Below are 25,180 nucleotides of genomic sequence, written 5' to 3'. Positions count from 1 at the left end.
GTTCCCCTCCTCTTCCTGTAACTGGCAGTAACTTCCATTCATACAATGCCTTTCACAACCTCAGGAACAAAGTGATTTACAGACAATTAATTAATTTTTGAAGTGTAATCACTGTTGTAATGTAGGAATCGCGGCCGCCAATTTGTGCACAGCAAGATCCCACAATCAGCAATGAGATAAAATGGTCAGATAATCTATTTTAATGATATTGGTTCAGGGATAAATATTGGCCCAGGACACCGGGGAGAACTCCCCTGCTCTTCTTCCAATAGTGGCCGTGGGATCTTTTCTATCCACCGGAGAGGGGCAGACAGGGCCTCGGTTTAACGTCCCATCCGAAAGATGGCACCTCCGGCAGTGCAGCACTCCCTCAGCACTGCACCGAAGTGTCAGCCTAGATTCGGGCCTCAAGTCTCTGGAGTGGGCCTTGAACCCACGACCTTGTGACTCAGAGGTGAGAGTGATCCCCACTGAGCCCAGGCTGAGAGGCCCAGGTGGAAAAGACAAGAGTGTGGGGTGGGGATCACAAGGGGGAGATCACTGTTCCATCCCCGGGTCTCACTGTGGGACGAGTCGATCCAGGGCAGCGGGAATCAACTGCCTTAATATTAAGATTCCCAGACTGCTTAACGGGAGTGGAGACCCTGAACCTGAGATGGGATCGATGTCAGACTCGAATTGGAACCCAGGATATGTGATCGAGGTGTTCAAAATGATCAAATGAACAGGCAAGGTCACCGTCAATAGACTGTTTCCATTGGCAGGACGACATGTCCCAATAATGGCATCTAGTGTAGGAGTGAAACACCGTCAGGAACACCATCAGATGTCGGAATTTATTTTAATATTTCAAAATATACTTTATTTCATCAAATTTAAAGACACCACAATTCCAAGGCCACACATTTCAAAACAATACAACACGGATCGTAAACAATACGATTCCAAATATTACAATTTAAAACACAGAGCATATCTCCGAATACATTCTGTACGATACAGGGTGGGGTGGCCTCACACGGTGGACTCTCCCCATACAGCCATTGTGTTGGCCGCATTAGTAACACCATGCAAAGAAGGGACTGAGAGACACCAGTCAGTGCACAGATATCATCCTGAGAGAGAGGGACTGAGAGACACCAGTCAGTGTACAGATATCACCCTGAGAGAGAGGGACTGAGAGACACCAGTCAGTGCACAGATATCACCCTGAGAGAGAGGGACTGAGAGACACCAGTCAGTGTCCAGATATCACCCTGAGAGAGAGGGACTGAGAGACACCAGTCAGTGTACAGATATCACCCTGAGAGAGAGGGACTGAGAGACACCAGTCAGTGTACAGATATCACCCTGAGAGAGAGGGACTGAGAGACACCAGTCAGTGTACAGATATCACCCTGAGGGAGAGGGACTGAGAGACACCAGTCAGTGTACAGATATCACCCTGAGAGAGAGGGACTGAGAGACACCAGTCAGTGTACAGATATCACCCTGAGGGAGGGACTGAGAGACACCAGTCAGTGTACAGATATCACCCTGAGAGAGAGGGACTGAGAGACACCAGTCAGTGTACAGATATCACCCTGAGAGAGAGGGACTGAGAGACACCAGTCAGTGTACAGATATCTCGCTGTTCACAGAATTGATACCAGATCTAGACCAGTAACACTGTCAGGATTAGAAATACCAGATCTCGACCAGTGACACTGTCAGGATTAGAAATACCAGATCGAGACCAGTAACACTGTCAGGATTAGAAATACCAGATCCAGACCAGTAACACTGTCAGGATTAGAAATACCAGATCTAGACCAGTAATACTGTCAGGATTAGAAATACCAGATCCAGACCAGTAATACTGTCAGGATTAGAAATACCAGATCCAGACCAGTAATACTGTCAGGATTAGAAATACCAGATCTGGACCAGTAATACTGTCAGGATTAGAAATACCAGATCTGGACCAGTAATACTGTCAGGATTAGAAATACCAGATCTAGACCAGTAACACTGTCAGGATTAGAAATACCAGATCTGGACCAGTAACACTGTCAGGATTAGAAATACCAGATCTGGACCAGTAATACTGTCAGGATTGGAAATACCAGATCTAGACCAGTAATACTGTCAGGATTAGAAATACCAGATCTGGACCAGTAATACTGTCAGGATTAGAAATACCAGATCTAGACCAGTAATACTGTCAGGATTAGAAATACCAGATCTAGACCAGTAACACTGTCAGGATTAGAAATACCAGATCAAGACCAGTAATACTGTCAGGATTAGAAATACCAGATCTGGACCAGTAATACTGTCAGGATTAGAAATACCAGATCTAGACCAGTAATACTGTCAGGATTAGAAATACCAGATCTGGACCAGTAATACTGTCAGGATTAGAAATACCAGATCTAGACCAGTAATACTGTCAGGATTAGAAATACCAGATCTAGACCAGTAACACTGTCAGGATTAGAAATACCAGATCTGGACCAGTAATACTGTCAGGATTAGAAATACCAGATCTGGACCAGTAATACTGTCAGGATTAGAAATACCAGATCTGGACCAGTAATACTGTCAGGATTAGAAATACCAGATCTAGACCAGTAACAGTGTCAGGATTAGAAATACCAGATCTGGACCAGTAATACTGTCAGGATTAGAAATACCAGATCTAGACCAGTAATACTGTCAGGATTAGAAATACCAGATCTAGACCAGTAATACTGTCAGGATTAGAAATACCAGATCTGGACCAGTAATACTGCCAGGATTAGAAATACCAGATCTAGACCAGTAATACTGTCAGGATTAGAAATACCAGATCTAGACCAGTAATACTGTCAGGATTAGAAATACCAGATCTAGACCAGTAATACTGTCAGGATTAGAAATACCAGATCTAGACCAGTAACACTGTCAGGATTAGAAATACCAGATCTCGACCAGTAATACTGTCAGGATTATAAATACCAGATCTGGACCAGTAACACTGTCAGGATTAGAAATACCAGATCTAGACCAGTAACACTGTCAGGATTAGAAATACCAGATCTCGACCAGTAATACTGTCAGGATTAGAAATACCAGATCTAGACCAGTAATACTGTCAGGATTAGAAATACCAGATCTAGACCAGTAACACTGTCAGGATTAGAAATACCAGATCTAGACCAGCAACACTGCCAGGATTAGAAATACCAGATCTGGACCAGCAATACTGTCAGGATTAGAAATACCAGATCTAGACCAGTAATACTGTCAGGATTAGAAATACCAGATCTCGACCAGTTCGTAGAGAAACTAGAGAAAGATGTGAGTTCAGGGTTTGGGCAGGGGGGAGCCTGAGGGGAAGTTTGTCTCGGTGGGCGAGGGGAAGGGAGGGAAGTGACAGAGGCAGCTGAACGGACGGTCTCAATCTTAGTGACAAAGTCGTCCATGAGCCCCTCGGACTTGTCGTTGGAGGTGAGGGTGGAGGGGGCAGGGGAGAGGGGTTTTAAGGAGACGGTCTGTGGTGGGGACGAGAAGCCGGGGATTATCTTTGTATTCCTCGATCTTTAATCCAGATCTTATTTTTGCCGCCAATCTGCCGCCTGATCTATAAATAAATCCCTTTAAGAGAATTGAATTCGCTGCTGGGGGCGGGGACAGGAAGCTGTGCCCCTGGTTTCTGTGGGTGGGGCCACTGTTCAATCCGTGGGCCCCTCACTCCCTCACTCACTCACTCACTCCCTCCCTCCCTCCACTTCCCTATTTAAACAGCACTGAGTTCAGCTCCAAACAAAGCCCTGAAGCAGCCGATTGCTGCTGTTTTGCGGAGTGTCTGAGTCTCGGTGAATACACAGGGCGATGGAGATTGTTTCTTATCTCTGTGTCCTTCTGGCCTGTCTAACATGTGAGTGTCCCCGTCGCCTTATTCCCACTCAGTGCGGCTGATTATTCCCAGTCTCTTTGACCCGCGGTTTGATCAATTGGTTTATTAAAGTGCGCTCTCTTTTATTTCTCTCTTTATTAACAGGCGTCCGGTCCGACATCGTGCTGACCCAGCCCGAGTCAGTGGTGAAAAAGCCCGGGGAGTCTCACAAACTCTCCTGTGCAGTGAGTGGGTTCAGTCTCAGCAGCTACAGCATGCACTGGGTTAAACAGGTCCCCGGGAAGGGGCTGGAGTGGGTCGCAGCCATATGGGCTGGAGGTAGCAAGTATTACGCGCCTGGATTCGAAAACCGATTCACCGTTTCCAAGGACAGCAACACTGTGTATCTACAAATGACCAATCTGAGAGCTGAGGACACCGCCATCTATTACTGTGCGAGAGACACAGTGAGAGGAACCAGGGCTGGGCTGCTGCAAGAACTCAGCGAGAGTCTCTGCACTCAGGGGAATCAGTGAAAGGGGAGGATCGATCACTTGTCCTCAGTTATCACCACAGCTGGATCCTCCTCCTCGCTGTGTAGAGACCTGTGGCCCCCGGAAATGGGAGAGGTGAGACTCTGATTCCCCTCATCACCAACAGTAATACAATAACTCACTGCTAGTCTATATATCACTGGGAGTAATCGGTGTAATGATAACCTACCTGTAACTGTGAGTAATCCTATAACCCACTGATATTCCCCCTGAAACCAGAGCCAGAATCCCCCCCCTCACTGCACAAGGTCCGGTCGGGCTCCCCGCTCGATGTCACTTTTAATCGGCCCCGTCTCTCTCCCGATCTCCTTGGACACCAGTTCCGGGTGAAGTTGACAAAGCCTGAACTGGGAACCTCAGTCAGAGCCGATCTGTGCTCGGACGATTCACACCTCGAAACCGGGCGGCGCAGACCGAGCTGACCCAAACCGAGAGATCGCCCATAGGGCAGTGGGCTCAGTGTTTGGGGCCAATTCTCACTGGGCCCCATTGGCCTAAACTCAGCTCAGCACCAACATTTCCAAAACCACTCCCTGAGCTCGGACTCGATAAAGGAAAGTTTTCATCGAATGATCGAAATGGAGGGGAGGGGGTGGAAAAAGAGGAGGAGGGAGGGGAGAGAGGAGGGGGGAGAGGGTGAGGGGGTAAGGGGAGGGGATGGAGGGGGAAGGGTGGTGGGAGGGGCACTGCAACGGGCAATTTAAATCGCTGATCACACGGGGCTGCTGGACTCAGCGCTCAGGGGGAGGTATCCCCGATTCCGGGAAACTCCCAGTCATTCCGGGAGGGATGGGAACCCTGTGTGAGACTGGAGTCACCTATAGGCCAGACCAGGTTTCCTTCCCTAAAGGACATGAGTGAACCAGTTGGGGTTTTGAGGACAATCCGACAGTTTGAGGGTCACTTTTCCTGATCCCAGCTCTTTCTTTCCAGATGATGAAACCCAGGCCTCCGGATCACTGGTCCAGTGACAGATCCACGAAACCACCGCCCCCCAACCCATCGCCAGTGTGAATCAGAGAGCAGGTTAGTTCACTTGGAGCAGTGCAGTGTGGTTTAAATGTGAAGTGACTGGGCTCAGTGAGAGTGAAAGGGGTGGAGGTTAGTGTACGGGTGTGTATCACAGTGTCTATACAGTGGGTGGCACAGTGTGAGGAACGGGGACTCTCTCCATTCACAAACCTGCCTCACCACAACTGTTTAAATTGGACTCTTGGGGACAAATCACCGGCCTTCACCTCGTGTCCCGTGGATATAAATCAGCTCCTGATTAAATAATCTGGGAGGGCAAAGCAATTTTCTTTGAAGATGTTACTGAGAGATCGCAGTGCGACAAAGGACAGTGAAAGCTCCTTGTGGATTTTATCATCTCCCTTTAAAGTCCTGAAACCCCCCGAGTTTGCCACCTGGATGTGTGGGGGACACACGGATACAGACTGAGGAGGAGTTAATGAACCTACTGGCCGGTTGTTTGGTCCATTTTGTTTGGGGCTGGATCTTATGAGGGTGGTTTATGACATGGAGTGAAGCACTGTGATATACTGGGACCACAGTAGTATAGAGTGTGACAGAAACTCCCCCCGGGACAAGTGACCGTGTGTATCAGAGCCTGTGCCCATCGATTCCCCACTCGTGCATCCCAGAGTCAAATATCGAAACACTGACTCGGACTGTGGGAGGAAAATGTCGATTCCTGGGAAAATAGAAGGCAAAAAGGGGTGGATTCTGTCCATCTGGAACGTGCAGGAGTTGGTATCTGCAGACAGGAAAAGTCCAAAAATACCTCATTTATTAATACACTTGGGAGAGGTTCAGGATGGAATTTGAGATCAAAATCGAGGAAGCAGCTGCTCCCAGGTTAAAAGAAGGTTTATTTTGACCCCACCCTGAGATTATTACATATCGTGGGCAAGTTAAGTTACTGCATTGGGTGAATGAGGAGAGGGAGCACAGTGTGACTATCTTGACTACTGGGGGAAAGGAACCTTGCTGACAGTGACTTCAGGTAAGACAAACTTCTCAATTCCTTCCTTATCTGAGATTTATTTTCTGAATTTGCGTTATTATTAGTGAATTCGATAATTGAAGTGCAGTGTGTGATTCCCCTGAAATCAGTGAGATATTTACAACAATCTCATGAATCTCTCCGAGACGGAAGGATTTCTTTCGAGTCGAGAATCCCCCCCCAGTGACTGGAGCTGAAATCTGATAACTGGATGGACTCTAAAGGGTTAAGATTTAACCCCACTGATCTCGAACACATTTGCAATCGTTACCGCAGAGATCTATGAAATTAGGAGTTAGTTGGAGTCCAGGATATGTTTAATACGATCTCGATCCAGAGTATAATTTTCAGGACACTTACGATGTTGGTTTGGGTTTTGGTCATTTGGAGTTTCGGAGATTGCAGGCGGTTTCGGATTTTGTTCTAATCTGAGTTAAAACACATTCTCCAACTGCGTTGTGATTTAACACTTGGTGTCACAGACACTTGTTTCCAGTTGGATGTTTTGCAGTTAAAAACATTGATGGGACGGCTTCTAGATGTTGAAAAATAAGTTCCATGTTTCACTTGATAAATGAGTGCTGATGGAAAGCAAGTAGTTTGTAGAGAGTGAGAAACGGGGAATTGTGTTTATTAAAAACTCCTCGGCCCAACAAGCTCGCAGCAATAAACCAGCCACCTGTTGATCCAAACAGGAAACAGATTGCATGTGTAATAAGCTTAGATCTTGTTCACAAAGGATTTTATTGTGCCTTGACAATAGCTGTTTAATGATCACAAACTTCCAACAGAGTGTTTAGTTCATCTCCCCTCTGAAATCTCAGCTTGAACTGAAGCCACATTCAAGGGTTGAGGACTGTAAGGGTTTCTGTGCAGTTTAAACTGGTCCTCGCAATAACGGCGATGGACCTGTTAATTGTCAACTTACTGCCATCTGATTTTTCTGTTCACTGTTTTAATAATTGGATTAAAACATTGGACGAGCCAATTCCATCCAAATGAATGAACTGGTTGATGGTGAAATCTCCCCATGAGTGCGAGTCCAATGGGTGGGAGTAAGATCCCTTATTGCAGTGTTAGTGGATCAAGGTTTAACACTGGGGTTCATTTCTCGAGGGATAGAATTGAAAAGCAGAGAAGTTATGTTAAACTTGTATCGAACCTTGGTTAGACCACATTTGGAGCACTGTGAGCAGTTCTGGTCTCCACATTATAAAAAGGATGCAGAGGCACCAGTGAGGGTGCAAAAAAGATTCACTCGGATGATACCAGAACTGAGAGGTTTTACCTGTCAGGAAAGGCTGAATGGGCTTGGGCTTTTTTCTCGAGAAAAGAGAAGGCTGAGGGGTGACCTGATCGAAGTCTTTAAGATTATGAAAGGGTTTGATAGGGTAGACGTGGAGAAGATGTTTCCCACTTGTGGGGGAGATCAGAACTTGGGGCCATAAATATAAGATAGTCACTAATAAATCCAATCGGGGAATTCAGGAGAAACCTCTTTCCCCAGAGAGTGGTGAGAATGTGGAACTCGCTCCCACAAGGAGTAGTTGAGGTGAATAGTGTAGATGGATTTAAGGGGAAGCTCGATAAACACATGAGGGAGAAAGGAATAGAAGGACATGCTGATAGGGTGAGATGAAGTCGGGAGGGAGGACGCCCGTGTGGACCATCAACACCAGCATGGACCTGTTGGGCCGAATGGCCTGTTTCTGTGTTGTACGGTCTTTGTAAGGAGGTCAATGATGGCTTCAATATGTCATCCAGAGGAATTGCACCCAAATCGACAAACACTTTACAAATAGCACACATTGGAGTTTGATTCCACCTCGTGTATCTGTCTGGACTCGGAGTGTTTGGTTCTAACACGGACTGTGCAGTGGGGAACATCACACATCACAGAGCACAAACACTTCCAAGAAGTTAATTTAACTGGAGTGAAACACCTCAGTCTGTGAGCTTCCAATTCACATCCTTCTTTGTGAGAAAGACTTTGAAAATTGGACACCCAAATATGTCGTGTGCCCGGGTGATTGAGACTCGTTTATCGCGGTGGTTATTGTAAAGTATCTTGTCTGAATTTGCTCACGGATTGGGTTCTCCCTCCTTTCTTCATTTCTTTCTTTCTTCCTTTCTTTTCGTCTTGTCTTTGTGGCCTCCTTTCTTTCTTCCCTCTTTCTTACCTTCCCTTCTTTCATTTCTTTTCTTTCTCCCTCTCTCTCTCTCATGCTCTCTTTCTTTCTTGCTGTTTTCTCTCTCTCTCTCCGTCTGTCTCTCTCTCTCCATCTCTCTCTCCATCTCTCTCTCTCTCTGCATTTCTCTCTCTCTCTCTGCGTTTCTCTCTCTCACCGTCTCTCTCTCTTTCCGTCTCTCTTTCTCTGTCTCTCTCTCCATGTCTTTCTCTCTCTCTATGTCTTTCTCTCTCTCTGTCTCTCTCTCTAATTCCATCTCTCTCTCTTTCTCTCCATCCATCTCTCTCTTGGCGTCTCTCTCTCCGTCTCTCTCTGTCTCCATCTCTCAATCTCCCTCTCTCGGTCTCCCTCCCTCAGTCCGTCTCTCTCCCTCTCTCCATCTCTCTCTCTCTCTCTATCTCTCTGCATTTCTCTCTCTTTCTCTCACCGTCTCTCTCTCTTCCCGTCTCTCTGTCTTACCGTTTCTCTCTCTCCATGTCTTTCTCTCTCTCCATGTCTTTCTCTCTCTCTATGTCTTTCTCTCTCTCTCTCTCTGTCTCTCTCTCTAATTCCGTCTCTCTCTCTTTCTCTCCATCTATCTCTCTCTTGCCGTCTCTCTCTCCGTCTCTCTCTGCCTCCATCTCTCAATCTCCTTCTCTCCGTCTCCCTCCCTCTCTCCGTCTCTCTCTCTCTCTCTCTCCGTCTCTCTCTCTCTCCCCGTCTCTCTCTCTCTCCCCGTCTCTCTCTCTCTCTCTCTCCCCGTCTCTCCCTCTCTCTCTCTCTGTCTCTCTCTCAGTTTCTCTCTCGATCTCTCTCTCCCTCTCTCTCTCTCTCCTCTCTGTGTCTCTCAGTTTCTCTCTCTCTCTCTCACACTCTCCGTCTCTCTCACTCTCCGTCTCTCTCTCTCTCTCGCTGCATCTCTCTCTCTCTCTCTCTCTGTCCCTGTCTCTCCATCTCTCTCTCCGTCTCTCTCTCTCTATCTCTCTCTCCGTCTCTCTCTCTCCGTCTCTCTCTCTCTCTCTCGCTCTCTCTCTCTCTCTCTCCGTCTCTCTCTCTCTCCCTCTCTCAATCATACAAGTTTGATCGATCAGTCCTACAACCTATCAATCAGGGTAAAGATTGAAGAGTTCTGGAGAGATGTTGAAAGAACCAGTTCAGTGTGAGGTTGTGTCCTGGGCTCCATTAACAGAGGGGTAGAGCAGGATGCCTGTACTGGACTGTAATGTACTGTATGAGGCCCATCCCAGTGTAATGCCCAGCCTCGGTCAGCATTGAATGGATATTTAAAATATCTCGCCATTAATTAGTGGGATTAAGGAAGTTTCAGGTTTTTTTTTTGGGGGGAAGATGTTTTTAAAATTCGAAATGGAATTTGACAAGACAGGTGTCGGGTATCGGGGAGCAAATTAAAAGCAGAAGAGAATTTCACACATTCGGTAAGGGAGGGGGGGGAATTGGTTTTGGGCGGTTTTGTAAAATGGCCCATCAAACACTCCCAGGGCAGGTACAGCACGGGTTAGATACAGAGTAAAGCTCCCTCTACACTGTCCCGTCAAACACTCCCAGGGCAGGTCCAGCACGGGTCAGATACAGAGTAAAGCTCCCTCTGCACTGTCCCATCAAACACTCCCAGGGCAGGTACAGCACGGGTTAGATACAGAGTAAAGCTCCCTCTACACTCTCCCATCAAACGCTCCCAGGGCAGGTAAAGCACGAGTTAGATACAGAGTAAAGCTCCCTCTACACTGTCCCATCAAACACTCCCAGGGCAGGTACAGGGTTAGATACAGAGTAAAGCTCCCTCTACACTCTCCCATCAAACACTCCCAGGGCAGGTAAAGCACGGGTTAGATACAGAGTAAAGCTCCCTCTACACTCTCCCATCAAACACTCCCAGCTCAGTTACTTTGAACACATGTCGTTCTTTCGATGTTAAAGCAAATTGCTGCAGTTTGATTCGAAAACAGAAACACAAAACAAATCGACAGTTTAACCAAGAGCGTTGTCTGGGGTCCTAATTGTGGGAGTCTGCTCGTCAGTTATTATCTCTGAAAGAAATACAAGCTTTGCTGAATTTAAATATTCGGTGACGCTCAGCGACTGAATAAATGTTTCCTTCATTTTGAAGTCAGTGACTGGTCCGGGTTTCGATTCTGAGCCAAATTACTTTCCGTTCCTGATGTGTTCTCGAGCTTTACTTTCCTAATGAGCTGCTCGTTCTTAGTTCAACAGACAAGGAAGTGCGGGACCAATTCCATGTCGTCCTTTATTGTCCCACTGGCTAAGATTTCAAATCTCCTTTGTTATTATATTAACCAGGATTGGTTGTCGTGCATTAAAAGTGGTTGTGAGAGAAAGGTCTTGCATTTATATAGCGCCTTTCATGACCTCAGGACGTCCCAGGGTGCTTTACAGCCTGTGAAGGACTTGTTGAAGTGCAGTCACTGTTAGAATGTAGGGAACGCTGCAGCTAATTTGTGCACAGCAAGGTCCCACAAACAGCAATGTGATAATGACCAGATAATCTGTGCTTTAGTGATGTTGGTTGAAGGATAAATATTGGGCGGGACACCGAGGAGAACTCCCCTGCTCCTCTTCCAATAGTGCAGTGAGACCTTTCACATCCACCTGAGAGGGGCAGACGGGGCCTCGGTTTAACGTCTCATCCGAAAGACGGCACCTCCGACAATGCAGCACTCCCTCACCGTTCCCTGTCCCCTATTTCAGTGGATGCAGTAACCCATTAATTAGTGAACAAAGTGATTTGATACCAGTGGGGGAGCTCATTAATACCCCACTGGTAAAAATAACGAGCTCATTAATAGCTTCCAGGCTCCCAGTCTTCCTGTATCCAGCTATATTTTTCCCCATTTCCACTGCCTCCTTTTCCTGTACAACAGGCAAACTTGAGGGGAATTCTCAGGAGAACCTTTTCCAGAAAATAACATTTGGGGAGAGAGTCTCCGAGTAATTTGGGGACATGAGGTGCGGGAAGTGGAACAGGGCTCGGGAGGAACAGGTGACTTTGGACCAATGGCTCCCCAAAGCTCTCCACCACTGGGGGTTTTCCTCACCTCATGTCTGGGTCTGTTGGAGACTAATTGATGGAGATCGATTGCTCTGATTAGTCAACAACTCCATTATCATCGTATCACACGGCGACCAGGGTGGGAGAAGGGGAACCAGACGGCCCTTGGTCTTTCTCGGTCCACCAATTCCCATGTCCCTAAGCCGCTCATATCAATGACAAATAGCAAGATTCCCAAGACCGCCGACTGGATCTCCCCTTCATGAGTCACTTCAAACCCTGAGAAGCCGTCAGTGGATACTGGGTGTTTCCAGATTGTGTATCAGGCACCGTATCTTATGATTTCTGTTCTGTGACACTTTCCCTAAAGTACGGATTGGTTTGTGTGTCTGATTAACAGAAGCTGTATCGCCAAGGGCCAGAATTAGATGAGTGATTTACTGCTCCGACACCGTCAGTTTTAGCCTGTGTAATCGAAAAGAATAAGGAGAGAGAAAGAGAGAATTCCTCTCTCCCGCCCTCCTTTCTATCCCTGTCAATCACGCGCATTAACCCAATAGTGCAGTTTTTTTATGGAACGATGAACATTGGTCACTGAGAAAACGGATTCTAAAAAATGCAACTGGAAATAGTCACTTTTTTTACACATTGTTATTTGCAGCTTTCTGTATTTTCCAGTTTTATCCCGAAAAACAAGATTTGAACAATCCTGCACAACTTGTAAATCTCTCTCCATCCCTATCTCTCCCTGTCTCTCTCTGTTACTCTCACTCCATCTCTATCTCTCCCTGTCTCTCTCTGTTACTCTCTCTCCATCTCAATCTCTCCCTGTCTCTCTCTGTTGCTCTCTCTCCATCTCTATCTCTATCTCTCCCCATCTCTCTCTTACTCTCCCTCCATCTCTATCTCTCCCTTTCTCTCTCTGTTACTCTCTCCATCTCCATCTCTCCCCATCTCTCTCTGTTACTCTCTCTCCATCTCCATCTCTCCCCATCTCTCTCTGTTACTCTCTCTCCATCTTTATCTCTCCCTGTCACTCTCTCTCCATCTCTATCTCTCCCTGTCTCCCTCTCTTACTCTCTCTCCATCTCCATCACTCCCTTTCTCTCTCTGTTACTCTCCCTCCATCTTTATCTCTCCCTTTCTCTCTCTGTTACCTCACTCCATCTCTATCTCTCCCCATCTTTCTCTGTTACTCTCTCTCCATCTTTATCTCTCCCTGTCTCTCTCTCCATCTCTATCTCTCCCTGTCTCTCTCTCTTACTCTCTCTCCATCTCTATCTCTCCCTCTCCATCTCTCCCTTTCTCTCTCTGTTACTCTCACTCCATTTCTATCTCTCCCTGTCTCTCTCTGTTGCTCTCTCTCCATCTCTATCTCTATCTCTCCCCATCTCTCTCTTACGCTCCCTCCATCTCTATCTCTCCCTTTCTCTCTCTGTTACTCTCTCTCCATCTCCATCTCTCTCCATCTCTCTCTGTTACTCTCTCTCCATCTATATCTCTCCCCATCTCTCTCTGTTACTCTCTCTCCATGTCTATCTCTCCCTGTCACTCTCTCTCCATCTCTATCTCTCCCTGTCTCTCTCTCTTACTCTCTCTCCATCTCTATCTCTCCCTTTCTCTCTCTGTTACTCTCCCTCCATCTTTATTTCTCCCTTTCTCTCTCTGTTCCCTCACTCCATCTCTATCTCTCCCCATCTCTCTCTGTTACTCTCTCTCCCTCTCTATCTCTCCCGGTCTCTCTCTTACTCTCTCTCCATCTTTATCTCTCCCTTTCTCTCTATGTTACTCTCTCTCCATCTCTATCTCTCCCTTTCTCTCTCTGTTACTCTCTCTCCATGTCTATCTCTCCCTGTCACTCTCTCTCCATCTCTATCTCTCCCTGTCTCTCTCTCTTACTCTCTCTCCATCTCTATCTCTCCCTTTCTCTCTCTGTTACTCTCCCTCCATCTTTATTTCTCCCTTTCTCTCTCTGTTCCCTCACTCCATCTCTATCTCTCCCCATCTCTCTCTGTTACTCTCTCTCCCTCTCTATCTCTCCCGGTCTCTCTCTTACTCTCTCTCCATCTTTATCTCTCCCTTTCTCTCTATGTTACTCTCTCTCCATCTCTATCTCTCCCTTTCTCTCTCTGTTACTCTCTCTCCATCTTTATCTCTCCCTGTCTCTCTCTCCATCTCTATCTCTCCCTGTCTCCCTCTGTTACTCTCGCGCCATCTCTATCCTGCCCAATCTCCACACTTGCTCCTTAGTTTTCCAGCAAGATCCCCGGTCAAAATCTGGGGAATTGAACGTTCTGTGATGAACATTGTGTCATTGTTCACATCTCTCTGTCCGGTCAAACTATTGCCCTTCCAATCTTCGCCTTGTGTCTGAGTTCAGTAACAACAGCCATTAATTGCCTTCTTGCTTTCCTGTCCTTGACCTCATCTCGTTGCACCTCCACCACCTCAGCTCACATTTTCTTTCTAATTCCTTCGGCCAGTGTGGCCGCCATTTATTTCCCACCTCTAGTTGCCCTGAGGGGGGATTAAGAGTCAGCCATGTGGTGTGTGGGACTGGAGTCACGTGTAGGCCCAGACCAGGGAGGGGCGGCAGATTCCCTTCCCTCAAGAACTTTAATGAACCAGTTGGGTTTTTTTGACCAGGTCATTTTATCTGGTGCCAGCCCAGAAATCACCAGATTTAATGGCCTCGATTTCCCAACTTGCCGTGGTGGGATTTGAACTCGTAACCTCTTCCACAATGTATCTCTACGGGTCCTATTTGCCCTCTTACCCAGATTACCATTCCCACCAGGTTATGCCTGTCACTTGTGTGAGACTCTCTGGGATTTCAATCTCCCGATCAATGTCACCCCAAAACAAGTCTCCGTTATTGGAATAACTTGGTGCCAAATCCTTCCATTTCTGTAAACTCCTGTCATCTGGTGCTAACAGTTATATGGGAAACATTAATTGGTTTCGGGAGGGCAGACAGGGCCTCGGTTTAACGTCTCACCCGAAAGACGGCACCTCCGACAGTGCAGCACTCCCTCAGCAGTGGAATGGAGTGTCGGCCTAGATTATGCGCTCAAGACTTCAAAACATAAGCCCCTTGCGTAGCAGTGTAATCGTTTTCGGAAATGGCTGGTTTTATACAGAACAAAATCCCTCCTGCTGCGGACGCCTGTAATGTATTTGTTGACTGGACTTATCCGTCTGCACCTATTTACCTTTCAGATGTCCAGTCCGCACCCTCCGTCTACATCGCCAACCCTTACTGCGGCACGAGCTCCGACCAAGATGAGATCAGCCTCCTGTGTCTGGTCAAGGACTTTCGGCCCGAGAGCATCAGTCAGATATGGTCCACTGACAGTGGAGACATCTCCACCGGAATCAAGAAATATCCGGCAGCCTTGGGGCAAAACATGAAGTACACAATGAGCGTTGTGCTCAAAGTCTCTGCCTCAGATTGGAAAACCAAAAGCTTCTACGCTTGCAAGGCGGGATTCAAGTCGGACGAGATGGTGGAAGCTCAGATCATCCCCAAAAAACCTGAACCGAAACGTGAGTACAAGATATTATTTACCATTTAAAACTGCACTGGTGTCGGGGTGAAATTGGACAAGGAAACTTCGAATCACAGATCGGTTACATCACAGAAGGAGGCCATTCGGCCCGTCGAGCCCGTGCCAGCTCTTTGTAAGAGCGATCCAGTTAGTCCCACTCTCCCCCGCTCTTTCCCCGGAGCCCTGCTAATTTTTTCCCTTCAAGTATTTATCCAATTCCTTTTTGAAAGCCACGATTAAATCCACCTTCTCCGTCAGGCAGCGCATTCCAGATCAGAACCACTCGCTGCCTCAAAAAGATTTTCCCCACGTCCCCTTTGGTTCTTTTGCCGATCACCTTAAATCTGCGTCCTCTGGTTACCGACCCTCCCGCCGATGGGAACAGTTTTCTCTTTATTTACTTTATCCGAACCCTTCATGATTTTGAACACCTCTCTCAAATCTCCCCTTGACCTTCTCTGCTCCAAGGAGAACAACCCCAGTTTCTCCGGTCTCTCCACGTAATTTCCCCCCAACCAATGTCACAGGTCGTTGCACAATAGAACCTGCCTGAATTCTCGTGCCCATATATTCTATCCCTGTCGGCCAGCGGTGCTGATGGGAATGAAATAAAGGACAACGAGAAATCACGTGAGATTGGACACGGGCGGGGAACGCAAAATCGGCGGGATCGCATTTGCCGCCCGTTATACGACACGCCCGATAATCAGTTCCATTAAAGTCAATGGGACTGAGTATCGAGGGGAGAGGATGACGGGGTTCCAACTTGGGGAATGGAGTCCACCTTCACTGTGGCCAAAACAATCTCCTCATCTGAAATATTCCAATGTCTTCCAGCTCAAGCTCCAAAGCTCATCTCCCTTGTTCCATCCCTGGAGGTTGTCTACAATCAAACCACTGCTGTCCTGGGCTGTGTAATATCGGAATTCTATCCCGACGCTGTGAAGGTTTCCTGGAGGAAAGCCGGAGTGCAGCAAGAGGCTGTTGTTCTCCCTTCAAACACGAGAAAAGACGGTGACTTCGAAACGGTCACTTTCCTGACGGTGCCGACGGTGGAATGGACCGAAAGGGATGTCTACACTTGTGAAGTGACCCACGCACCTTCGAACTTCAATGGGAGGATCAGCATGTGGTATCGAGGGGGTAAGTGGTGTCTGAGGGGGAAAAGGACGTCCTGTGGGGAATTCCACCTTATATTAACTGAATGCGCTGACCCCTGGCCTTCAATCTGTTAACCACTGGCCCTAATATCCACCTCGTTGGGAGAGGCGAGATTTTCAGTCTTGTGTGTTTTGATATTGAACCCACATTTAAAAGGGGGTAAATTTAACCTGACGCACGGGGCGGGGAAACTGCCTGGATTGGGTCGACCCCCCCCTCTCCCCGATTTACCCACTTGCCCGATTTTACTCTCCGCTCCCACCGTCTCCCTCGGGAGCCTGTTCCATAGATTGACCACTCACTCACTGAAATATTGGTTCCCAATTGACCCTCCCCGTGCCCTCCCGCTCCCCCCACTTCGAGCGCAGGCCGTGTCCTCTGGTTCTCCTGTTCTGGACACGGTGAAACAGCTTGTGGTGGTCTCCATGATCGAGAGACTTTCGCAGCCGAAAAACTCAGGACGGAGCAGAGTTCAGGGGCCCGTGTGGAGCTCCCACTTTCCCAGCACAGGGGAGGGGGAGATGAGAATGTTTAACACTTAAATCTGCAACTCTTCCATTTCCAGGTGGGAACTCCACTTGTTCTTGTTCTGGGTGTATGCCGAGATTCATCCAACAGACTCAGCTTAATATGATGCTCGCCGATGGGACCGAGCGCGAATATCAATGTCGCCATCAAATGTGCACAATAAAATGATTGGTTGTGAATTGAATTGGCCGTTGGATTTCATTACAAACCCGTTTGGGGGGTTCAAATCCTGCCCAGGGTGTCCGTGGGGATGAAAGTGTATCGGAGAGCCAGCATCTTTGTCGGAGATGCAGAGAGAGGGGGGAAAGTGTTTCTTTTTAATTCCCCCCCCCCGGCACGGGGTAAACAGAATTAACCTCCTGTCACTCAATATCAGCATTTTACAATAATAAGGGGAATTCACCCGACCCTGTGAGGTTTTATGATGGGAGACCACCCATCACCAGGGACTGTTAAACCTCGAGACTCGGTCACCAATGTAGGGCTGGGCTGAGCACCTTACAAAAACTGCAATAATTAATGTCAGCAGAGTGTAGATTAAATGTAAATTTACAAATCATTGACGATAAACGGTGTATATTAAAACTAAGTTTACAAATCATTGACTATAAACGGTGTATATTAAACCTAAGTTTACAAATCATTGACTATAAACAGTGTATATTAAACCAAAGTTCACAAATCAATGACTATAAACGGTGTATATTAAACCTAAGTTTACAAATCATTGACTATAAACGGTGTATATTAAACCTAAGTTTACAAATCATTGACTATAAACGGTGTATATTAAACCTAAGTTTACAAATCATTGACTATAAACGGTGTATATTAAACCTAAGTTTACAAATCATTGACTATAAACGGTGTATATTAAACCTAAGTTTACAAATCATTGACTATAAACGGTGTATATTAAACCTAAGTTTACAAATCATTGACTAGATACGGTGAGAAGCTTTAATGTGACCAATCCCAAATTTTGGAAGGAAGTTGCTGACCATTTTGTTCAAACAGAAGGGGGAGATAACATCTTAATTTAATAAAAGGCACGGTCCTCTCAGGCAGACACGGTCTGCTGAACATCGGCTCCAACTGCAGACGGAGCAATTGATTCGAGTTGTTCATTAAAGGTTTTGATCCTGACACAAAGATCGTCGTCCCTCCCCAAGTGTTAACTTCACATTATATCACGGTAGAACAGCTGCTGTGGACCAAAGCAGACAGCTTAGTTGTGATTTGCACAGTGAGTGTGTGTGTTAATCGTGCACTGAACACACGGAGAGCTGTGGGATCTCTGACGTGAGGTTGGTCCTTTGGGAGACGAGTGGCAATGGAGATAATGGGTGAAGAATTCGATAAATCCTCCTCTTCCTCGTCCAATGACTCAGGGACATGAAACGGGGAGGAAGTACAGGTTATGGAGAAAAGATCCCCAACCAGTAGCAAGAGGGGGGACCTTCTGTCACCTCCTCTGATTCATGGGTTGCTCTGCCGTTACAAACTAACGTTCTTCCTTGACAGGGAGTCATGAACAACAACACCCTGCATTTATATAGCGCCTTTAATGGAGCAAAACGTCCCAAGGGGCTTCACAGGAGCGTAATCAGACAGAAATTGACATTGAGCCAAAGAAGGAGATATTAGGACAGGTCAAAGGGGCAGGTTTTAAGGAGGGTCTTAAAGGACGAGAGAGAGGAGGCAAATCGTTGAGGTTCAGGGAGGGAATTCCAGAGATTGGGGCCTAGACGGCTGAAGGCACGGCCGCCAATAGTGGGGCGGAGGGAGTGGGCCATGTCCAAAAGCCCAGAGTTGGAGGAAGGCAGAGATCTCGGAGGGTTGTAGGGCTGGAGAAGGTCACAGAGATCGGGAGGCGGGGGGCGAGGCCATGGAGGGGGGATTGGAACAGGAGGAAAGAATTTTAAAATCGAGGCAATCCCGGGGCTCACTCCGAGTGGAGAAGAGGGGTCCTCATTGACTCAGTGTGCTCAGTGTCACAAATCAATCCACAGCTCACACCAGGTGTCTGAGCAAACAAGCTTTTATCCAATTGTTTCTTTTGCTAACCAGTCTGCATCTCTCTCTCGCTCCATCCCACAAACCTGAGATTGCATTTTATTAACATCACTGGAACTAAATGTCGCTCAGCCCCGCAACTCAATCGCAGTCCCCATTGTGGATCCAGTGGGCACGGTTACGGGAAACGCATTAAAATCGCATCCCGACAGTTCTTGATGCTTTGATTCTGTTTTCTCGGTCAAAACATGCAAACCAAGAAATGCAAGATATATTTTAAACAACCCTGGGATTTGCTAATGTTCGATTTGCTGCAAATTTAGCTCCAGTACAGTTTGATCCAATAACAGCCCAAGATATTACAGGTTAAAAAGGACTCAGGTTAAAACTGTTTACAGTCACTTCTGTCTTGACCTTCCATCACTGATCACCAATAGAAAAGGCTCTCCTAAAATTCTGAAGCCCCTTGACACCAGATATTGTCCATTCTTCTGAAGGTTTCCCCTTTCTCATTCCCAGGAATGTCTGTCTTTATCCGAAATCCTTCTATTGAAGAGGTTTGGATCAACAACACTGCTACCCTGGTGTGCGAGGTGGTCTGTGCCGATCCGAGCCAGGTCCAGATCTCCTGGGAGGTGAACGGGAAGGAGAGAAGTGAAGGGATTGTGACCCAGGGGCCGAGAGAGGAAGGGTCCCAACGCACGGTCGTCAGCCGACTCCGAACCAGCGCGATGGAGTGGGCCAGTGGGGTAGAGTACGTGTGCTCTGCCCAAGGTCCTTCCTCATCCTCGCCCGTGTCCAAACGGACAAGAAGTGCAAAAGGTGGGCAAGAGATCAGAAATTAAAGGCCTGCCTTTGATAACCTTGAGGGGAAAGGAGTTTAACACTTTCTTTGTTTGCCCGTCTGTTCCAGTCGAGCCCAAGAGTCCCACGGTCAGACTGCTGCCTCCACCAGCCCAAGAGACCAAGAGTAAGAACACGGCCACACTCGAGTGTATGATCACGGGATTCTACCCGGACCTCATACACGTCTCCTGGGAGAAAGACGGCTCCCCGATCTCCTCCAACACCAGCGCTGCACCCACCGCCCTGGAACAGGCGAGGACTTTCAGCGCCAGGCACTACCTGACCGTGAGTACAGAGGAGTGGAAGAAAGGCTCAGTCTTCACCTGTACAGTGTCTCATCCACCCACCAACTCCACCACCAGCCAGGAGGTGAAGGACGTTCAAGGTAAGGTCCTGGGCCTGACTCCAATATTGACATCCTTTGTCCCCACTGCTATAAACTCTACTTGGGCCAGACAAGTTCAACACTGACGCCATAGATATGGGAACGGAGTGGTTAATGTGACGGGACCAGTAATCCAGAGGCCTGGGCGAAGAAAGAAAGAAACACTTGCATTTATGTAGCGCCTTTCACAACCTCAGGACGTCCCAAAGCGCTTTGCAGCCAATGAAGTCCTTTCTTTTAGTCACTGTTGTAATGCAGGGAACGCGGGAGCCAATTTGCGCACAGCAAGATCCCACAAACAGCAACGTGATAATGACCAGATCATCTGTTTTAGTGCTGTTGGTTGAGGGATAAATATTGGCCCCAGAACACCAGGGAGAGCTCCCCAGCTCTTCTTCGAAATAGTGCCATGGGATCTTTTCGATCCACCTGAGAGGGGCGGACGGGGCCTGGGTTTAATGTCTCAGCCGAGAGACGGCACCTCCGACAGTGCAGCACTCCCTCAGTACTGGCACCGGGGATTGTCGGCCTGGGTTATGGGCTCAAGTCTCTGGAGTGGGGCTCTGGGCCCACAACCTTCTGACCACAGAGGCGAGGGTCCGACCCACTGAGCCAAGGCTGACACTTACAGTTAATAATCCACAGAACTGAGTTCAAATCCCACCAGGGCAGTTGGAGAATTTGAAATCAGTTTGAAAAGTGAAAACTGGAAATGAAAAGTTGGTCTCAGTAAAAGTGAGCGTGAACCAGGAAAAACCCAACTGGTTCGTTAACGTCCCTTTGGGGAAGGAAACCTGCCGTCCTTCCCCTGTCTGGCCTACACGTGACTCCCGTCTCACACCAAAGTGGTCGACTCTGAATTGCCCTCTGAAGGGGCCCAGCAAGCCACTCAGTTGTATCTCTGGAGATGAGCAAGACATGGCGGCCTTGCCAGCGACGCCCACATCCCATGAGGGAATCATGAAATAATAATGATAATATTTCTCCCAGATCAATGTTTGGACACCGGCATCTCAGTCACCTTAAGCAAACCTTCCTTCGAAGAGATCTGGAGGAACAGGACGGCAACCATTATTTGTGAGGTGCTTCACGGTGATTTAGAGGGGGTGAGGGTAACCTGGCAGGTGGACGGAAAGGAGCGAGAAGATGGGGTGAAGACTCAGGGGCCCGAGAGGAATGGAGATAAAGAAAGGATCTCCAGCAGACTGACGGTCCCCGCCGCAGAGTGGGAGAGTGGGGTCGAGTATTTGTGTTTGGTGGAGGACGAGAGTTTGCCAACGCCGGAGAAGAGGGCGATCAAGAAGATGCAAGGTAGGTGTGGACAGAGCTCGGTGTGAGTCTGATCTTAGCAAATGAAGGGATTTATTACCGTCTGGGGGGAAGCTGTCCAGTACAGGGGAGTGATTTATTACTGTCGAGGGGGAAGCTGTCTAGTACAGGGGAGTGATTTATTACTGTCCAGGGGGAAGCTGTCCAATACAGGGGAGTGATTTATTACTGTCTCGAGGGAAGCTGTCTAGTACAGGGGAGTGATTTATTACTGTCTAGGGGGAAGCTGTCGAGTACAGGGGAGTGATTTATTACTGTCTAGGGGGAAGCTGTCGAGTACAGGGGAGTGATTTATTACTGTCTAGGGGGAAGCTGTCGAGTACAGGGGAGTGATTTATTACTGTCTAGGGGGAAGCTGTCGAGTACAGGGGAGTGATTTATTACTGTCTAGGGGGAAGCTGTCGAGTACAGAGGAGTGATTTATTACTGTCTCGAGGGAAGCTGTCTAGTACAGGGGAGTGATTTATTACTGTCCAGGGGGAAGCTGTCGAGTACAGGGGAGTGATTTATTACTGTCTAGGGGGAAGCTGTCTAGTACAGGGGAGTGATTTATTACTGTCCAGGGGGAAGCTGTCCAATACAGGGGAGTGATTTATTACTGTCTCGAGGGAAGCTGTCTAGTACAGGGGAGTGATTTATTACTGTCTAGGGGGAAGCTGTCGAGTACAGGGGAGTGATTTATTACTGTCTAGGGGGAAGCTGTCTAGTACAGGGGAGTGATTTATTACTGTCGAGGGGGAAGCTGTCTAGTACAGGGGAGTGATTTATTACTGTCTCGAGGGAAGCTGTCTAGTACAGGGGAGTGATTTATTACTGTCTGGGGGGAAGCTGTCTCGTACAGGGGAGTGATTTATTACTGTCGAGGGGGAAGCTGTCTAGTACAGGGGAGTGATTTATTACTGTCGAGGGGGAAGCTGTCTAGTACAGGGGAGTGATTTATTACTGTCTGGGGGGAAGCTGTCTAGTACAGGGGAGTGATTTATTACTGTCTCGGGGGAAGCTGTCTAGTACAGGGGAGTGATTTATTGCTGTCTCGGGGGAAGCTGTCTAGTACAGGGGAGTGATTTATTGCTGTCTGGGGGGAAGCTGTCTAGTACAGGGGAGTGATTTATTACTGTCTCGGGGGAAGCTGTCTAGTACAGGGGAGTGATTTATTGCTGTCTCGAGGGAAGCTGTCCAGTACAGGGGAGTGATTTATTACTGTCTCGGGGGAAGCTGTCTAGTACAGGGGAGTGATTTATTACTGTCTCGAGGGAAGCTGTCCAGTACAGGGGAGTGATTTATTACTGTCGAGGGGGAAGCTGTCTAGTACAGGGGAGTGATTTATTACTGTCTGGGGGGAATCTGTCGAGTACAGGGGAGTGATTTATTACTGTCTAGGGGGAAGCTGTCTAGTACAGGGGAGTGATTTATTACTGTCTTGGGGGAAGCTGTCTCGTACAGAGGAGTGATTTATTACTGTCTCGGGGGAAGCTGTCTAGTACAGGGGAGTGATTTATTACTGTCTCGGGGGAAGCTGTCTAGTACAGGGGAGTGATTTATTACTGTCTCGAGGGAAGCTGTCTAGTACAGGGGAGTGATTTATTACTGTCTCGAGGGAAGCTGTCTAGTACAGGGGAGTGATTTATTACTGTCTCGAGGGAAGCTGTCTAGTACAGGGGAGTGATTTATTACTGTCTCGAGGGAAGCTGTCCAGTACAGGGGAGTGATTTATTACTGTCGAGGGGGAAGCTGTCTAGTACAGGGGAGTGATTTATTACTGTCTCGAGGGAAGCTGTCTAGTACAGGGGAGTGATTTATTACTGTCTCGAGGGAAGCTGTCTAGTACAGGGGAGTGATTTATTACTGTCTCGAGGGAAGCTGTCCAGTACAGGGGAGTGATTTATTACTGTCGAGGGGGAAGCTGTCTAGTACAGGGGAGTGATTTATTACTGTCTGGGGGGAATCTGTCTAGTACAGGGGAGTGATTTATTACTGTCTAGGGGGAAGCTGTCTAGTACAGGGGAGTGATTTATTACTGTCTTGGGGGAAGCTGTCTCGTACAGAGGAGTGATTTATTACCGTCTGACGGTGGGAAATGGATTTATGTCTGGTGTTTCTCGTAGAATCATACGGCACAGAAGGAGGCCACTCGGCCCATCATGCCTGTGCCAGCTCTTTGAAAGAACTATCCAATTAATCCCACTCCCCCGCTCTTTCCCCAGAGCCCTGCAAATTTTCTCCTTTTTAAATATTGATCCAATTCCCTTTTGAAAGTTATTATTGAATCTCCTCCCACCGCCCTTTCAGGCAGTGAATTCCAGATTGGAACAACTCACTGCGTCAAAAATTCTCCTCATCTCCCCCTCTGGTTCTTTCACCAATTCTCTTCAATCTGTGTCCTCTGGTTCCCGACCCTCCTGTCACTGGAAACAGTTTCTCCTGATTTACTCTCTCAAAACCCCCCATGATTTCGAACCCCGCTATTAAATCTATCATTGGAAGAGCAGCCCGTCCCCTTAACCAGTCGGACTCTCTTTCTGCAGAGTTCCAGTTGTTCACTGGCTCCATATGTTTAAACGGGACACACTAACCTCACTGGAGGTTATAAAATCAGCAAGATTGAAGATTCCTCCTCTCCCTCCCCCCAACAATAAACAAACGGAGAAATGCCTTTAGTTTCCGAGATAGACGGGGGTCTCTGGGGATGTAAAAGGTGCCCAGGGTTTGTGTAAGAGTAGAACGTCTCAGGTAAATCCAGGATGGGTGAAAGACTCAGTCTAACCAAGGTTGTCTCTGTTTCCAGTGGACGCGCAGACTCGCCCTCAAGTCTACATCCTCCCCCCTTCACCGGACGAGATGGAGACGGATCAGACGGCGACCCTGGTGTGTCTGGTCACCCGATTCTCCCCCGCAGAGATCTACGTGGCCTGGATGGCCAACGACACCCTTCTGAAGTCGGGCTTCGTGAACCAGCCGGTGACCGAGGACAGCGGAAGGGGCTGGAACTCGGCGGGCAGCCGGTTGACGGTCCCCGCAGAGGAGTGGAACAGCAGCACCACTTTCTCCTGTGTGGTGGGACACGAGTCGCTCACAACCAATCTGTTCAGAAGCATCAATAAATCTCACAGCAAACCCACCCTGGTGAACATCTCACTTGTTCTAGCCGATAGCTTGAAATCCTGTTTCTAACATCGAATGATTCAATGAGTGACCTTCAGATCGAAAATAATCCCTGTAAATGTACCGTTAACCCCACCCGGGGGGTCTTGTGCTCACTATCAAATCTCCCTTTTGGTAACAGAACACTTAAAACGTCATCAAAATCAGACCTTGTTCAGTAATTGAGAAAAATATCGAAATGATCGAATCAGGACACAAACATTATTGGCTCCAAATCTCACAAGGTCTGGACTCCCTCCTGAAAACCTTTTTTGTGCCTCGTTTGACTGAGTTTGAAACCTGTGTGAGACCCTCACGAAGGGTTAAATGCCTGTTGTAAAATGTCAATGTACCAATCCAATATCAATAAAGGAGATGGGAAAAGGTTTGGATTTCCGGGTCTTCATTGTGGGTGTTGTTTGGGGAGAGAGTCTCCGAGTAATTTGGGGACATGAGGTGCGGGAAGTGGAACAGGGCTCGGGAGGAACAGGTGACTTTGGACCAATGGCTCCCCAAAGCTCTCCACCACTGGGGGTTTTCCTCACCTCATGTCTGGGTCTGTTGGAGACTAATTGATGGAGATCGATTGCTCTGATTAGTCAACAACTCCAT

At 47.7% G+C, this 25,180-nt stretch overlaps 1 protein-coding gene across 1 annotated transcript; it reads left to right on the top strand.

Annotated features, from left to right (window-relative positions):
- Positions 1-3,779: 3,779 nt before the first annotated feature.
- LOC137312347 (immunoglobulin gamma-1 heavy chain-like) lies at positions 3,780-24,954 on the top strand. The gene is made up of 9 exons (XM_067978918.1): positions 3,780-3,901; positions 4,025-4,326; positions 6,367-6,418; positions 14,834-15,160; positions 16,000-16,305; positions 19,387-19,689; positions 19,781-20,098; positions 21,089-21,409; positions 24,213-24,954. The coding sequence occupies exons 1-9, from the start codon at positions 3,856-3,858 to the stop codon at positions 24,596-24,598; spliced, it is 2,361 nt and encodes a 786-aa protein (XP_067835019.1). The 5' UTR covers positions 3,780-3,855; the 3' UTR covers positions 24,599-24,954.
- Positions 24,955-25,180: the final 226 nt, after the last annotated feature.

Source organism: Heptranchias perlo, unplaced genomic scaffold (assembly GCF_035084215.1).
Source record: "Heptranchias perlo isolate sHepPer1 unplaced genomic scaffold, sHepPer1.hap1 HAP1_SCAFFOLD_424, whole genome shotgun sequence".
Classification (NCBI taxonomy): domain Eukaryota; kingdom Metazoa; phylum Chordata; class Chondrichthyes; order Hexanchiformes; family Hexanchidae; genus Heptranchias; species Heptranchias perlo.
The sequence above is the reverse complement of the archived record's forward strand: the minus strand, read 5'-3'. Positions and strand labels throughout refer to the sequence as shown.